This window comes from Oncorhynchus mykiss, chromosome 23 (assembly GCF_013265735.2).
Source record: "Oncorhynchus mykiss isolate Arlee chromosome 23, USDA_OmykA_1.1, whole genome shotgun sequence".
NCBI lineage: Eukaryota > Metazoa > Chordata > Actinopteri > Salmoniformes > Salmonidae > Oncorhynchus > Oncorhynchus mykiss.
In genome coordinates this window covers 50682560-50700090 of record NC_048587.1, presented here as the reverse complement: position 1 = coordinate 50700090, position 17531 = coordinate 50682560, and the positions used below count along the sequence as shown (strand labels likewise).

The following is a 17531-nucleotide window of genomic DNA, read 5'->3' as shown; positions in this document are numbered from 1 at the left end:
TGGCATCCTTACCCATGCTGTTCTGCACAAACATCAGGATGGTACTATAAAGCATCAGAGACCTTAAGAAGTAGATATTCTACCCTACAGTATCTGCAGATCAAATAGTAAGGTTAAGGGTTATCTTAAGGTACAGTGATATGAAGTGGTTACGTTTTAGGGTAAAGGTCTGGATATGCAAGTGCATAGTTGTTGTGTTAGACTTGGAGGAGTAAGAGCACTAGACTTGGAGGAGTAAGAACACAGATGTAATCAAATCAAATAAAATCTAATTTATTTATATAGCCCTTCGTACATCAGCTGATATCTCAAAGTGCTGTACAGAAACCCAGCCTAAAACCCCAAACAGCAAGCAATGCAGGTGTAGAAGCACGGTGGCTAGGAAAAACTCCCTAGAAAGGCCAAAACCTAGGAAGAAACCTAGAGAGGAACCAGGCTATGTGGGGTGGCCAGTCCTCTTCTGGCTGTGCCGGGTGGAGATTATAACAGAACATGGTCAAGATGTTCAAATGTTCATAAATGACCAGCATGGTCGAATAATAATAAGGCAGAACAGTTGAAACTGGAGCAGCAGCACAGTCAGGTGGACTGGGGACAGCAAGGAGTCATCATGTCAGGTAGTCCTGGGGCATGTAATAGGACTTCAACAGTGACTTCCCTGTTCAGACATGGGAGTTGCAGTGTGTTTTCAGTGAAGTGAAGCTGCTAGCATCAGGCAAAATGTTGCTTATTTTTGCTAAGCCACTTTCTCTTTCCTTCCTCTCCTCCACTCCCTTTCAATATCTTATGCCAGGTATTCCCAAACTGGGGTGCGCCAAATAAAAATGTGATACATGATACACATTAAAAACTTCAATTTTAAAAAAAAGTTTTATTCTTCCCATTTTCAAACAGTACATTTATATTTTCCAACAGGGCTATACAGTTGTGTGAGGTTGTTTTCTCGCTTGAGTAGCCTCAATTAACTGACAAAAATCAAGTTAAACCATCTAGTGTTCAGCGAAATAACAACAAAATGTAAAATACAGGTAGCCTAGTCAAGTAATTAACATCCAATCACATTAACCGTAAATCTCTCCCGGGAATTCCACTAACCAAAAGTAACTGCTGGTCATTCCCTTACCTGGGAAAACACCGAACAATGGACAGGGACGTTGGAACATCAAAGAGGCGCAAGTCTGATGAGAACTACATTCATTTGGGGTTCACTTATATTGAGAGTAATGCCTTTCCTCAGCCACAGTGTGTTATATTTGCAAAAGTACTATCTCACAACTCAATTAAACCTTCACTCTTGCGCAGACATTTAGAAACAAAACATGGCCATTTGAAAAATACACCACAGGAGTTTTTTGAGCGAGAATTAAGTCGACTTTTGAGTAGTAAGACATGTATAAAAGCAACATATACCATTAATAAGAAGGGGCTAGAAGGGGGGCCTCTTATATGGTGAGCCTCTGAGTGGCTAGGACAGGCAAGCAACATACATTGTATGTTGTAAATCTTCCTGCTGTCACGGATATGGCTGGGACAATGTTGGGGGAGAAGGCCAAACAATTATTATACAGACAATGTCTTCATCAAACAACACTGTTTCTCGACGCATAAGTGACATGACAGGAGATGTTTTGAAACAATTACTGCTTTACATACAAGCCAGTAAATTACAGTGCCTTGCGAAAGTATTCGGCCCCCTTGAACTTTGCGACCTTTTGCCACATTTCAGGCTTCAAACATAAAGATATAAAACTGTATTTTTTTGTGAAGAATCAACAACAAGTGGGACACAGTCATGAAGTGGAACGACATTTATTGGATATTTAAAACTTTTTTAACAAATCAAAAACTGAAAAATTGGGCGTGCAAAATTATTCAGCCCTTAAGTTAATACTTTGTAGCGCCACCTTTTGCTGCGATTACAGCTGTAAGTCGCTTGGGGTATGTCTCTATCAGTTTTGCACATCGAGAGACTGACATTTTTTCCCATTCCTCCTTGCAAAACAGCTCGAGCTCAGTGAGGTTGGATGGAGAGCATTTGTGAACAGCAGTTTTCAGTTCTTTCCACAGATTCTCGATTGGATTCAGGTCTGGACTTTGACTTGGCCATTCTAACATATGTTAGAATATGATATGTTTATTTTTGAACCATTCCATTGTAGATTTTGCTTTATGTTTTGGATCATTGTCTTATTGGAAGACAAATCTCCGTCCCAGTCTCAGGTCTTTTGCAGACTCCATCAGGTTTTCTTCCAGAATGGTCCTGTATTTGGCTCCATCCATCTTCCCATCAATTTTAACCATCTTCCCGTGCTTCTACACCTGCATTGCTTGCTGTTTGGGGTTTTAGGCTGGGTTTCTGTACAGCACTTTGAGATATCAGCTGATGTACGAAGGGCTATATAAATAAATTTGATTTGATTTGATTCCCTGTCCCTGCTGAAGAAAAGCAGGCCCAAACCATGATGCTGCCACCACCATGTTTGACAGTGGGGATGGTGTGTTCAGGGTGATGTGCTGTGTTGCTTTTACGCCAAACATAACGTTTTGCATTGTTGCCAAAAAGTTCAATTTTGGTTTCATCTGACCAGAGCACCTTCTTCCACATGTTTGGTGTGTCTCCCAGGTGGCTTGTGGCAAACTTTAAACAACACTTTTTATGGATATCTTTAAGAAATGGCTTTCTTCTTGCCATTCTTCCATAAAGGCCAGATTTGTGCAATATACGACTGATTGTTGTCCTATGGACAGAGTCTCCCACCTCAGCTGTAGATCTCTGCAGTTCATCCAGAGTGATCATGGGCCTCTTGGCTGCATCTCTGATCAGTCTTCTCCTTGTATGAGCTGAAAGTTTAGAGGGACGGCCAGGTCTTGGTAGATTTGCAGTGGTCTGATACTCCTTCCATTTCAATATTATCACTTGCACAGTGCTCCTTGGGATGTTTAAAGCTTGGGAAATCTTTTTGTATCCAAATCCGGCTTTAAACTTCTTCACAACAGTATCTCGGACCTGCCTGGTGTGTTCCTTGTTCTTCATGATGCTCTCTGCGCTTTTAACGGACCTCTGAGACTATCACAGTGCAGGTGCATTTATACGGAGACTTGATTACACACAGGTGGATTGTATTTATCATCATTAGTCATTTAGGTCAACATTGGATCATTCAGAGATCCTCACTGAACTTCTGGAGAGAGTTTGCTGCACTGAAAGTAAAGGGGCTGAATAATTTTGCACGCCCAATTTTTCAGTTTTTGATTTGTTAAAAAAGTTTGAAATATCCAATAAATGTCGTTCCACTTCATGATTGTGTCCCACTTGTTGATTCTTCACAAAAAAATACAGTTTTATATCTTTATGTTTGAAGCCTGAAATGTGGCAAAAGGTCGCAAAGTTCAAGGGGGCCGAACACTTTCGCAAGGCACTGTATATGCCTTACAGCTGGATGTGTCAACAGATGTGGCGGGCCTGGCACAGCTCCTGGTATATGCCCGTTACGTTTATGGGGGGAAGCTCAATTAAGGAAGACATCCTCTTCTGCAAACCACTGGAAACCAGGACAACAGGAGAGGATATTCTTAAAGTACTGAACTGCTTTGTGACATCAATTGGACTTTGGTGGTCAAGATGTGTTGGTATCTGTACTGATGGCGCAAACAGGGAGACATAATGGAGGGATAAAACACGTGTAAGCAATTGCTCCCGACACCACTTGGGTACACTGTAGCATCCACGAGAGGCTCTTGCTGCCAAGGGAATGCCCGACAGCTTGAAAGACATTTTTCAAGGCCTGTGAACTCTCGTGTATTTTCTGCACTGCAATGATATGGGCAGCGATAACATAGTGAAGTGTGCTGTTTATCAAGGGTCAAAGTATTGACACATTTTTTTAAATTGAGAGACAAGCTTAAAGTTTTATTTACTGACCATAATTTTCACTTGTCTGACTGCCTGGGTGATGTTTTTTCTCTCCTGAATGACCTGAGTCTAGGATTACAGTGACTCTCTGCAACTATATTCAATGTGTGGGACAAATTTGAGGCTATGATTAAGAAGTTGGAGCTCTTCTCTGTCTGCATTAACAAGGACAAGGTCAACACACAGGTCTTTCCATCATTGTAATCATTTTGTGTGCAAAGAACTCAAGTTTACGGACAATGTCAAATGTGAAATTGCGAGGCACCTGAGTGAGTTGGGTGCGGAATTACGCAGGTACTTTCCCGAAGCAGATGACACAAACAACTGGATTCATTATCCCTTTCATGCCCTGCCTCCAGTCCACTTACTGATATCTGAACCAGAGAGCTTCATCGAAATTGCAACAAGTGGTTCTGTGAAAATTGAATTTAATCAGAAGCCACTGCCAGATTTCTGGATTGCGCTCAGAGTATACTGCCTTGGAAAATTGCGTTTTTAAGACACTGATGCCCTTTGCAACCACGTACCTATGTGAGAGTGGATTCTCGGTCCTCATCAGCATGAAAACTAAATACAGGCACAGACTGTGTGTGGAAAAGGATTTAAGACTGAGACTGAGACTGAGACCCTCTGCAACCCAATACAACCCAACATTGCAGAGTTATGTGCATCCTTTCAAGCACACCCTTCTCATTAACCTGTGGTGAGTTATTCACAATTTTCGATGAACAAATAAGGTTTTATATGTAAGATGGTTAAATACAGAGTAAAATTATTGATTATTTTTATATTATTATTTGTGCCCTTGTCCTATAAGAGCTCTTTGTCACTTCCCACGAGCCGGGTTGTGACAAAAACTCATACTCATTTTTGTGTTAAATAAATGTATGTGTGGCAGGCTTACAATGATGGCAAAAACAACATTTGAGAGTGCGCTGACCCTGGTGCTGGAGGGGGTACACAGCTGGAGATTGAATATTTGAAGGGGTAAGGGACTATAAAAAGTTTGGGAACCACTGTCTTATGCCATCTGGACTGTTTGTGGAATTCAGACCTTCAAATGCCTACAAATTGTTTCCCATCGTAGACAACCATTCTGTGCATTACTCTCCTAACCACCTTTCTATGTCTGTCAATCATCTTCTCAATGGCATACAGTATATTCTGTCACTTTCATGTTCTCTTTTCCTCCGAACCCAACAAACCAAAATGTCTCTTAACCCTTCTTTCAGGACAAAATATATATTTTGGGGTGTAAAACATCAGCTGTGGTTACCCTCACATTGAACTGGTAAAAAAAAGTGGAATATATTCATGAAGATGTTTTTCAAGATTTTATTACCCAAAATTAACCAGCGGAGAAGGAATCCATCTTTGGGAGACAGAACGGCTACAGCACTTTAGAGCCATGTTTCAATTCACGCCTGACCTCATCCATTCTGAGCTCATCCATTCAAATGTAATTGAAGGACCCTCCTTTCCTCCTCGCCATTGAGCTGAGTCAAATAGTTTGAGTGTTGTGTCTTTGCTATGGATTAAGTGATATATGACATGCTATTTTATCAAATAATTCTCTAATTAATATTGCCTGATTAGACTAATCATGTACATGTAATTAACTAGGAAGTCGGGGCACCACGGAATAATGTTTATAGAGCTGTTGTCTTCTGAATAAACTCTTAAAGACCTGGTAATCTTTTATATCAATAGCAGTCAATTAGCAATCGTCACCTTATTCAGTCTCATCTGAACGTCGTAAAATTCTTGGTTATCTTCACAAACTCATGCTAACAAGTTGAATCATCAATACAACATTTTGTTTATTTATTTACTAAATACCTAAACAATCACACAGATCATCACCTCCACGTTGAAATTCGCCCCCTTAAGCGTATGGATATCAGTCCTCATGTCATCGGGAACACAATGTTAATTTCGTTAGGTTGTAGTCATTCAACCATTCGCAACCAGAGCTCACGATGAGGTTGGTTTAGTTCTGTAGTTGATATTAGCCCTTTTAAATGTATGATCAGCAGTCCTCACATCATCGGGAACACAAGAGGTTGACTTTTGTCAATGGGCTTTTGTAGTGGGGGAGAGAAGGGCCTGCTTCATATTTCACAACCAATGCCTGTTCACTTAGGTTCACTGAGTGAGCATAGTTCACTTATGAAAACAATTTTCTCATTTAGAAGCTAAAATGATATAGTTTCATATTTAAACAATTGCACAACAATTGCCTTCTCCCCCAATTGCACAACAATTCCATATGAATTTGATAACTACAATGTGTAGACTTTCCAAGATAAAGTTTGTCGTCTTATCATCAGTAATAATGTCTCAGATGACAACTGATCTGACATCATATTCTTTAAGTACCAACAGATACTTTCAACTGGTTGGATTACCTAAAGATTGTTATTTTCCTCAACCTTTTGATGTTACAATACTCTCTCTATGTTAACAAAAGGGCTGCCCAAGAGTCCATTCTGTAGAGTGGAGAGAAAAAGGGGGGCAGGTATTTATGGGGGGGGTCAGTAACCTTGCCAACAGGGCAACTTCATGACACAGGCGAAGAAGATTTATGCATCTTGTATCTCAAACTAGATCTCAAGCTGAAATATAATAATACCGGCATAGTACAGTGATTAAAGTGATACTCCAGAGATTTTGTATAACTTCTGCCAGTAGTTTTGAAAGTGGTGCTCACGAGCCAAAGCAGGTCTCCGTTTTATGCTTAGTTCATCATCCAATTGTTATCAATTTCGTATTATATGTTACGTCCTGCAAAAATAATATTATTATTATTATTATTACTTTTTTTTGCAATTCATATTCTACAGTATGTTACCAATCCAATTCGTAAAATATGTTACGAATTTGTTGTTCTTAAGATCCCGTACTGCATTTTTAAGGAATGTGACTGTGACTGACTGACCAATTGTCTCAAGTCCTATGATGTATTCATACTTGTTCTTAGTCAAAGGGATGCCTTTCTGTGAAATTGCCATGACACCCAATATTCTGTGGCAAATTGTTTATTGAGAGAAACTGTATAAGTGATTGGATGAATTCAATACACTGTCCATCAGGCTCAGAGACATAGGCTGCATCCCAATAGCACAGTATCAAGCAACGCGACGATGAGGATCAGACCGAATCGATAGAGGCAACCAACCGGATCCAGTGACTCCCTAGGCTAAGATAAGATTCCTGTGCAGTCCCACAGCGGCTTAGATACATGGTTTCCCAGCAATGATTTCATCTCCTGAGTTTGAGGAGTTGAAATAAAACTGTGGAAATTAGGTAGTGGATCAGATAACAGTAGCACACCAGAGGCATGTATTTACTAAACTGTATCTTTCGGTCTGCCTCCCAATTGGCACCATTTTCTCTAGCCCTATGAGCCCTGGTCAAAAAAAAGTGCACTAAATAGGGAATAGGGTGCACTAAATAGGGAAAAGGATGCCATTTGGGACAAGTCCTATGTTTGTGTAGGGCAGGAAGCCAGCCAGGTGTGCTGTCTATTACAGGTGACTGGTACTGTCCGAATCAGTGTACAGTAGGCTTCATGGTACTGTCCTGATCAGTGTAGCAGTAGGCCTCATGGTACTGTCCTGATCAGTGTAGCAGTAGGCCTCATGGTACTGTCCTGATCAGTGTAGCAGTAGGCCTCATGGTGCTGTCCTGATCAGTGTAGCAGTAGGCCTCATGGTACTGTCCTGATCAGTCTACAGTAGGCCTCATGGTACTGTCCTGATCAGTGTAGCAGTAGGCCTCATGGTACTGTCCTGATCAGTGTAGCAGTAGGCCTCATGGTACTGTTCTGATCAGTGTAGCAGTAGGCCTCATGGTACTGTCCTGATCAGTGTAGCAGTAGGCCTCATGGTACTGTCTTGATCAGTGTAGCAGTAGGCCTCATGGTACTGTCCTGATCAGTGTAGCAGTAGGCCTCATGGTGCTGTCCTGATCAGTGTAGCAGTAGGCCTCATGGTACTGTCCTGATCAGTCTACAGTAGGCCTCATGGTACTGTCCTGATCAGTGTAGCAGTAGGCCTCATGGTACTGTCCTGATCAGTCTACAGTAGGCCTCGTGGTACTGTCCTGATCATTGTAGCAGCAGGCCTCATGGTACTGTCCTGATCAGTGTAGCAGTAGGCCTCATGGTACTGTTCTGATCAGTGTAGCAGTAGGCCTCATGGTACTGTCCTGATCGGTGTAGCAGTAGGCCTCATGGTGCTGTCCGGATCAGTCTGCTGTAGGCCTCATGGTACTGTCCTGATCGGTGTAGCAGTAGGCCTCATGGTACTGTCCTGATCGGTGTAGCAGTAGGCCTCATGGTACTGTCCTGATCGGTGTAGCAGTAGGCCTCATGGTACTGTCCTGATTGGTGTAGCAGTAGGCCTCTTGGTACTGTCCTGATCGGTCTACAGTAGGCCTCATGGTACTGTCCTGATCGGTGTAGCAGGAGGCCTCATGGTACTGTCCTGATCGGTCTACAGTAGGCCTCAAGGTACTGTCCTGATTGGTGTAGCAGTAGGCCTCTTGGTACTATCCTGATCGGTCTACAGTAGGCCTCATGGTACTGTCCTGATCGGTGTAGCAGTAGGCCTCATGGTACTGTCCTGATCGGTGTAGCAGTAGGCCTCATGGTACTGTCCTGATCGGTGTAGCAGTAGGCCTCATGGTGCTGTCCTGATCAGTGTAGCAGTAGGCCTCATGGTACTGTCCTGATCGGTGTAGCAGTAGGCCTCATGGTACTGTCCTGATCGGTGTAGCAGTAGGCCTCATGGTACTGTCCTGATCGGTGTAGCAGTAGGCCTCATGGTACTGTCCTGATCGGTGTAGCAGTAGGCCTCATGGTACTGTCCTGATCAGATTAGCAGTAGGCCTCATGGTACTGTCCTGATCGGTGTAGCAGTAGGCCTCATGGTACTGTCCTGATCGGTGTAGCAGTAGGCCTCATGGTACTGTCCTGATCGGTGTAGCAGTAGGCCTCATGGTACTGTCCTGATCGGTGTAGCAGTAGGCTTCATGGTACTGTCCTGATCGGTGTAGCAGTAGGCCTCATGGTACTGTCCTGATCAGTCTACAGTAGGCCTCATGGTGCTGTCCTGATCAGTCTGCTGTAGGCCTCATGGTACTGTCCTGATCGGTGTAGCAGTAGGCCTCATGGTACTGTCCTGATCGGTGTAGCAGTAGGCCTCATGGTACTGTCCTGATCGGTGTAGCAGTAGGCCTCATGGTACTGTCCTGATCGGTGTAGCAGTAGGCCTCATGGTACTGTCCTGATCAGTCTACAGTAGGCCTCATGGTGCTGTCCTGATCAGTCTGCTGTAGGCCTCATGGTACTGTCCTGATCAGTGTAGCAGTAGGCCTCATGGTACTGTCCTGATCAGTGTAGCAGCAGGCCTCATGGTACTGTCCTGATCGGTGTAGCAGTAGGCCTCATGGTACTGTCCTGATCGGTGTAGCAGTAGGCCTCATGGTACTGTCCTGATCGGTGTAGCAGTAGGCCTCATGGTACTGTCCTGATCAGTGTAGCAGCAGGCCTCATGGTACTGTCCTGATCGGTGTAGCAGTAGGCCTCATGGTACTGTCCTGATCGGTGTAGCAGTAGGCCTCATGGTACTGTCCTGATCGGTGTAGCAGTAGGCCTCATGGTACTGTCCTGATCGGTGTAGCAGTAGGCCTCATGGTACTGTCCTGATCGGTGTAGCAGTAGGCCTCATGGTACTGTCCTGATCGGTGTAGCATAATGTATTTGTGCTGTATCTGCCAATGTCACCTTAACTCCCTGAACCAACCTTCTGACCAGCTTTATCTACTTCCAGTGGGTCCTCTTCTCTTTTGCTTTAATTTTTATCTCGTGCTCTCACTTTCTTTCTCACTTTCTTTCTCTCATTTTCTCTCACTTTCTCTCTTTCTTTCTCTCACTTTCTCTCACTTTCTTCCTCTCTTTCTTTAACTTTCTTTTCCTTCTTTCACTTTCTTTTCCTTCTTTCTTTCCTTCTATCTTTCCCTCCTTTTTCCTTCTCTTACTTTCTTTCCTTCTTTTACTCTCACACTCTATTTATTTCTGTCTCTCTCTCCCTTTGTCTCTCCCTCATTCTTAATTCCCTTAATTTCTTAATTCCTCTCGTTCTTTCTCTCTACCCCCCATAGCCAAAGGCAGTAGTGAGTGAGGACTCCACACACAGTGAATACCAAACTACCTCATTACGTCCACCCAGCAGCCCCCCAGAACTAAACCACAGCGCTGTCCACTCCTCCACAAACACAAGCAATATGAGTGGTTGGTACTCCCACTGAATGCCAAGTACCTAGGGCTGAATGGAAGCATTTATTGCCCTTTTTAATTATCAAATACCAGGATGTTGCTGTCTCTGAAAAACCTTTCCCAGTCAACAACCCTGGAAGCATGTTGTAATTAAGTGGGGAGTGAAGTGGTAGTGTAATCATGCTCCACATCCCAACTGGCACCAGATGTGTGCTACTTTTACATAAATAGTCAGAAATAGTGGACTATATAGGAAATAGGGTGCCATTTTGGATGCAGTCTTCGTACCCCTTTAATCTTATGTGTGTTTGGCCAATTTGGTGTAAATAAAAGTGTTACAGAAATTGTGAGTAGCAGGAAGTTTATAATTCTCTTGGTTGTTTATGTGTGTTTCAAGGAGGGTTCTGCCCTGGTTGCTACACCTCATTTGCAGCAGTATGATTACGCCGTTTAAGTATGTAGTAAACTGTGTGAAGTCTATTTCCACATTAGCCTAGAATTAGCTGGGAAATATTGTTTTACAAACCACCATGGTGACCCCAAAGTAACAGAATAAAGTTATCCCTATAGAACCAACATCTCCTGAATATGCTGTGCAGGTGACGTCCTGCATCATACTTCCGGGTCCTGACCCCCAATCTTTTCAATGGGCCTGACGATTATATCATAACATGAAAACGCCATTGTTTTAAGATACTTTTACAGCATTTTAAGATTTTCTTTGCGCTGAAGACCATTGTGCAAAGTTTTTGCCCATTGAAGGCGATTCAAAAAGCCTATAAAAGTTACAAACCTACAAGGCTACTTCCTGGAAAATGCTGTGTCACTTCCATAGTGTATTAAACCTCTAAAACTCCTTCATTGTCAAGCCTGCCCTGTAATATTCACATAAATCCCCAATGGGTCCTGGTAAAAATTTGTGCACTAAATAGAGAATAGGGTGTCATTTGGGACAGAACTTAACTCTTGCTAATCATATGTAAATGAACTGAGTATTCTGTGTGTACTGACACCTCTCTTCCTCTCCTACTCTTCTCCTCTCCCCCTTTCCCTCTCTTCCTCCTCTCCCCCTTTCCTCTGCCTCTCTTCCTCCTCTCCCCCTTTCCTCTGCCTCTCTTCCTCCTCTCCCCCTCTTCTCCTCTCCCTCTCTTCCTCCTCTCCCCCTTTCCACTGCCTCTCTTCCTCCTCTTCTCCTCTTCCTCCTCTCCCCCTCTTCTCTTCCTCCTCTCCCCCTCTTCTCCTATCCCCTTCTCCTCTCCCCCTTTCCTCCTCTCCATCTCTCCTCCTCCTCCTCCTCCAGGTGACGGGCACCATGGGTAGCATGGAGAGTGGTCTGAAGCAGCACCTGGCGAGGCTGGATGAGATCTTCGCTACGCGGGGAGACTACGTACAGACCCTACGCTTCATGCAGCAGATGGCTGACAACGTCATCAAACAGCTGTTGGGCCTGCCTGACTGGGACATGGCTAAAGTAGATTTGGCCGCTATCGCAGACCAGACCACATACATAGAGTACTACAGGTATAGATAACCAGATCACATACGTAGAGTACTACATGTAAAGATAACCAGATCAGACCACATACATAGAGTACTACATGTATAGATAACCAGACCACATACATAGAGAACTACATGTATAGATAACCAGACCACATACATAGAGTACTACAGGTATAGATAACCAGACCAGACCACATACATAGAGTACTACAGGTATAGATAACCAGACCACATACATAGAGTACTACATGTATAGATAACCAGACCAGACCACATACATAGAGTACTACATGTCAACCCAGACAGGATGACCACATCAGTGAATCAACCCACTCAGGTGACGCACCCCCTCCAGGGACGGCATGAGAGAGCCCCAGTAAGCCAGTGACTCAGCCCCTGTAATAGGGTTAGAGGCAGAGAATCCCAGTGGAAAGAGGGGAACCGGCCAGGCAGAGACAGCAAGGGCGGTTCGTTGCGCCAGAGCCTTTCCGTTCACCCTCCCACTCCTGGGCCAGACTACACTCAATCATATGACCCACTGAAGAGATGAGTCTTCAGTAGAGACTTAAAGGTTGAGACCGAGTTTGCGTCTCTGACATGGGTAGGCAGACCGTTCCATAAAAATTGCGCTCTATAGGAGAAAGCCCTGCCTCCAGCTGTTTGCTTAGAAATTCCAGGGACAATTAGGAGGCCTGCGTCTTGTGACCGTAGCGTACGTGTAGGTATGTACGGCAGGACCAAATCAGAGAGATAGGTAGGAGCAAGCCCATGTAATGCTTTGTAGGTTAGCAGTAAAACCTTGAAATCAGCCCTTGCTTTGACAGGAAGCCAGTGTAGAGAGGCTAGCACTGGAGTAATATGATCACATTTTTTGGTTCTAGTCAGGATTCTAGCAGCCGTATTTAGCACTAACTGAAGTTTATTTAGTGCTTTATCCGGGTAGCCGGAAAGTAGAGCATTGCAGTAGTCTAACCTAGAAGTGACAAAAGCATGGATTAATTTTTCTGCATCATTTTTGGACAAAGTTTCTGATTTTTGCAATGTTACGTAGATGGAAAAAAGCTGTCCTTGAAATGGTCTTGATATGTTCTTCAAAAGAGAGATCAGGGTCCAGAGTAACGCCGAGGTCCTTCACAGTTTTATTTGAGATGACTGTACAACCATTAAGATTAATTGTCAGATTCAACAGAAGATCTCTTTGTTTCTTGGGACCTAGAACAAGCATCTCTGTTTTGTCCGAGTTTAAAAGTAGAAAGTTTGCAGCCATCCACTTCCTTATGTCTGAAACACATGCTTCTAGCAAGGGCAATTTTGAGGCTTCACCATGTTTCATTGAAATGTACAGCTGTGTGTCATCCGCATAGCAGTGAAAGTTAACATTATGTTTTCGAATAACATCCCCAAGAGGTAAAATATATAGTGAAAACAATAGTGGTCCTAAAACGGAACCTTGAGGAACACCGAAATTTACAGTTGATTTATCAGAGGACAAACCATTCAGAGACAAACTGATATCTTTCCGACAGATAAGATCTAAACCAGGCCAGAACTTGTCCGTGTAGACCAATTTGGGTTTCCAATCTCGCCAAAAGAATGTGGTGATCGATGGTATCAAAAGCAGCACTGAGGTCTAGGAGCACGAGGACAGATCCAGAGCCTCGGTCTGATGCCATTAAAATGTAATTTACCACCTTCACAAGTGCAGTCTCAGTGCTATGATGGGGTCTAAAACCAGACTGAAGCATTTCATATACATTGTTTGTTTTCAGGAAGGCAGTGAGTTGCTGCGCAACAGTCTTTTCTAACATTTTTGAGAGGAATGGAAGATTCGATATAGGCCGATAGTTTTTTTTTTTTTTTTTTGCATGGCCGTGTGCTGTGATTTTATACACCTGTCAGCAATGGGTGTGGCTGAAATAGCCGAATCCACTGATTTGAAAGGGTGTCCAAATACTTTTGTATATATAGTGTATTTATCCAGTGTTCCTCGTGTTCTGATTGTTTTTACAACATTTACACAACATTATTATAACCTTACTGAGTTCAGATGAAAACATAGTTCAGCGGAGAGCCTCCACATTGAGCGAGTTGTTATACATGTATCCAATTCCCTGTGATGGTGTTCAGCCTGTGATGGTGTCCAGCCTGTGATGCTGTTCAGCCTGTGATGGTGTCCAGCCTGTGATGGTGTTCAGCTTGACTTTAATTTGGCTGAGAGACACACAGTAGTAGTGGTCACAGGAGGCACCAGGCACGTGGTCCTACAGCCCCCTACTGAACATGTACTGTACTATCCTCTGGCTGCCCAGAGATTAGAGGGGGGGGAGGGTAGAGGAGAGAGAGAGAGGGGGGGGTAGAGGGAGGGGGAGGTAGAGGAGAGAGAGAGAGAGGGGGGGGGGGGGGTAGAGGAGAGAGAGAGAGAGGGGGGGGGGGTAGAGGAGAGGGAGGTGCTTCTACACCTGCATTGCTTGCTGTTTGGGGTTTTAGGCTGGGTTTCTGTACAGCACTGAGATATCAGCTGATGTACGAAGGGCTATATAAATAAATTTGATTTGATTTGAGTAGAGGAGAGAGAGAGGGGGTAGAGGAGATATGAGACAGAGAGATGGATAGAATAGAGAGAGAGAGGGGGAGCGAGAGGTGGACGGACGGACGTAGTCATAGCTTTCAGAGCATTACATATTCATGCATATGGTTTGAGCTCATCCATTAGTAAACCATCTGGACTGGATTTGTGCCCCAGCCAGAGACCATTGACCACAGCTACTGGATAGCACTGCTTCTGTTCTGACTGGAGCAGATGGCATCAGGAGAGGGCACGGAACACACACACACACACTGACTAAGGCTACATCTTCTTCTCACACACACATTCAATCACCTACACACAGATTTACATTGTCAGCAAAAAGTAAAGATAACAAGCACACACACAGCCTACATCATGTCTATTCATACACTGACACAGACGCACACACACAGCCTACACCATGTCTATTCATACACTGACACAGACGCACACACGGTATGCATCCTATTGGCGTAAAGTGTCAGCCAGTTGTGTTAAGCTAGGGACATGGGCAAGCCAGCGGACTCTCATTTGGGTTGAAATGTGGTTGGCTGCTCCCTCTGCACATTACTGTAACAATAGAAATACTCTGACGGTTGGTCCTGCGGCCATATTGAGTGAACCCATAGGAGTAAATCAAGGAAGAAAAGAGAACAGTGACTGACTGTCTGTCATTCCCTCTGTGTCCTCTAGGATCCTGCTGTAACTCATTCTAGATCTGTTACACTGACTGTCTGTCTGTCATTTATTCTGTGTCCTCTAGGTGGCTCACCTACCTGCTGCTACTGATTCTAGATCTGGTGATCTGTCTGGCAGCTTGCCTGGGCCTAGCCAAACAGTCTCGCTGGCTGCTGACAACGTGAGTAGCCTACCGCCCCTGTTACTGTTCTGTCCTTGTTACTGTTCTGTCCCTGTTCTGGCTACTGTCCTGTCCCTGCTACTGTTCTGTTACTGTTCTGTCCCTGTTCTGTTAATGTTCTGTCCCTGCTACTGTTCTGTCCCTGTTCTGTTAATGTTCTGTCCCTGCTACTGTTCTGTCCCTGTTACTGTTCTGTTACTCTTATATCCCTGTTACTGTTCTGTCCTTGTTACTGTTCTGTTACAGTTCTGTCCCTGTACTGTTCTGTCCTTGTTACTGTTCTGTCCCTGTTCTGTTACTGTTCTGTCCCTGTTCTGTTAATGTTCTGTCCCTGCTACTGTTCTGTTACTGTTCTGTCCCTGTTCTGTTACTATTCTGTCCCTGCTACTGTTCTGTTACTGTTCTGTCCCTGCAACTGTTCTGTTAATGTTCTGTCCCTGTTCTGTTAATGTTCTGTCCCTGCTACTGTTCTGTCCCTGTTACTGTTAATGTTCTGTCCCTGCTACTGTTCTGTCCCTGTTCTGTTAATGTTCTGTCCCTGCTACTGTTCTGTTACTGTTCTCTCCCTGTTCTGTTACCTTTCTGTCCCTGCTACTGTTCTGTTACTGTTCTGTCCCTGTTCTGTTACTATTCTGTCCCTGCTACTGTTCTGTTACTGTTCTGTCCCTGTTACTGTTCTGTTACTGTTCTGTCCCTGTTCTGTTAATGTTCTGTCCCTGCTACTGTTCTGTCCCTGTTACTGTTAATGTTCTGTCCCTGCTACTGTTCTGTCCCTGTTACTGTTCTGTTACTGTTCTGTCCCGGTCACTGTTCTGTCTCGGTCACTGTTCTGTCTCGGTCACTGTTCTGTCTCGGTCACTGTTCTGTCTCGGTCACTGTTCTGTCTCGGTCACTGTTCTGTCCCTGTTACTGTTCTGTCTGTTACTGTTCAGTTACTGTTATGTCCATGTTACTGTTCTGTCCCTGTTACTGTTCTGTCCCTGCTACTGTTCTGTTACTGTTCTGTCCCTGTTACTGTTAATGTTCTGTTACTGTTAATGTTCTGTCCCTGCTACTGTTCTGTCCCTGCTACTGTTCTGTCCCTGTTACTGTTCTGTCCCTGTTCTGTTAATGTTCTGTCCCTGCTACTGTTCTGTCTCTGTTCTGTTAATGTTCTGTCCCTGCTACTGTTCTGTCCCTGTTACTGTTAATGTTCTGTCCCTGCTACTGTTCTGTCCCGGTCACTGTTCTGTCCCGGTCACTGTTCTGTCTCGGTCACTGTTCTGTCTCGGTCACTGTTCTGTCTCGGTCACTGTTCTGTCTCGGTCACTGTTCTGTCTCGGTCACTGTTCTGTCTCGGTCACTGTTCTGTCCGTGTTACTGTTCAGTTACTGTTATGTCCATGTTACTGTTCTGCCCCGTAACTATTTTGTTACTGTTGTGTCCATGTTACTGCTCTGCCCCGTAACTGTTTTGTTACTGTTATGTCCATGTTACTGTTCTGTCCCTGTTACTGCTCTTTTACTGTTCTGTCCCTGTTACTGCTCTGTCCCTGTTACTGCTCTGTCCCTGTTACTGCTCTGTCCCTGTTACTGCTCTGTCCCTGTTACTGCTCTGTCCCTGTTACTGTTCTGTCCCTGTTACTGTTCTGTCCCTGTTACTGTTCTGTTACTATTCTGTCCCTGTTACTGCTCTTTTACTGTTCTGTCCCTGTTACTGCTCTGTCCCTGTTACTGCTCTGTCCCTGTTACTGCTCTGTCCCTGTTACTGCTCTGTCCCTGTTACTGTTCTGTCTCTGTTACTGTTCTGTCCCTGTTACTGTTCTGTCCCTGTTACTGCTCTGTCCCTGTTACTGCTCTGTACCTGTTACTGCTCTGTCCCTGTTACTGCTCTGTCCCTGTTACTGTTCTGTCCCTGTTACTGTTCTGTCCCTGTTACTGTTCTGTCCCGTACTTATTTTGTTACTGTTGTGTCCATGTTACTGTTCTGCCCCGTAACTGTTTTGTTACTGTTATGTCCATGTTACTGTTCTGTCCCTGTTACTGCTCTTTTACTCTTCTGTCCCTGCTCTGTCCCTGTTACTGCTCTGTCCCTGTTACTGCTCTGTTACTGCTCTGTCCCTGTTACTGCTCTGTCCCTGTTACTGCTCTGTCCCTGTTACTGTTCTGTCCCTGTTACTGTTCTGTCCCTGTTACTGTTCTGTCCCTGTTACTGCTCTTTTACTGTTCTGTTACTGCTCTGTCCCTGTTACTGCTCTGTCCCTGTTACTGCTCTCTCTGTCCCTGTTACTGTTCTGTCCCTGTTACTGTTCTGTTACTGTTCTGTCCCTGTTACTGTTCTGTCCCTGTTACTGTTTTGTCCCTGTTACTGCTCTTTTACTGTTCTGTCCCTGTTACTGCTCTCTCTGTCCCTGTTACTGCTCTCTCTG

General features: G+C 44.2%; 1 protein-coding gene across 4 annotated transcripts in view; it reads left to right on the top strand.

Annotated features, from left to right (window-relative positions):
* The window catches only part of LOC110502951 (protein tweety homolog 2-like), a 151203-nt gene that overhangs the window by 66141 nt on the left and 67531 nt on the right, over positions 1-17531 (top strand). For all 4 annotated transcript variants that reach the window (XR_005039240.1, XR_005039239.1, XM_036960751.1 and 1 more), the window contains exons 4-5: positions 11494-11714; positions 15029-15124. Coding sequence is in view for 2 of the 4 variants with exons in the window: in XM_036960751.1 (XP_036816646.1) it covers positions 11494-11714; positions 15029-15124 (317 nt within the window). In the remaining 2 variants the exon portion in view is untranslated. The remainder of the gene's footprint in view (positions 1-11493; positions 11715-15028; positions 15125-17531) is intronic.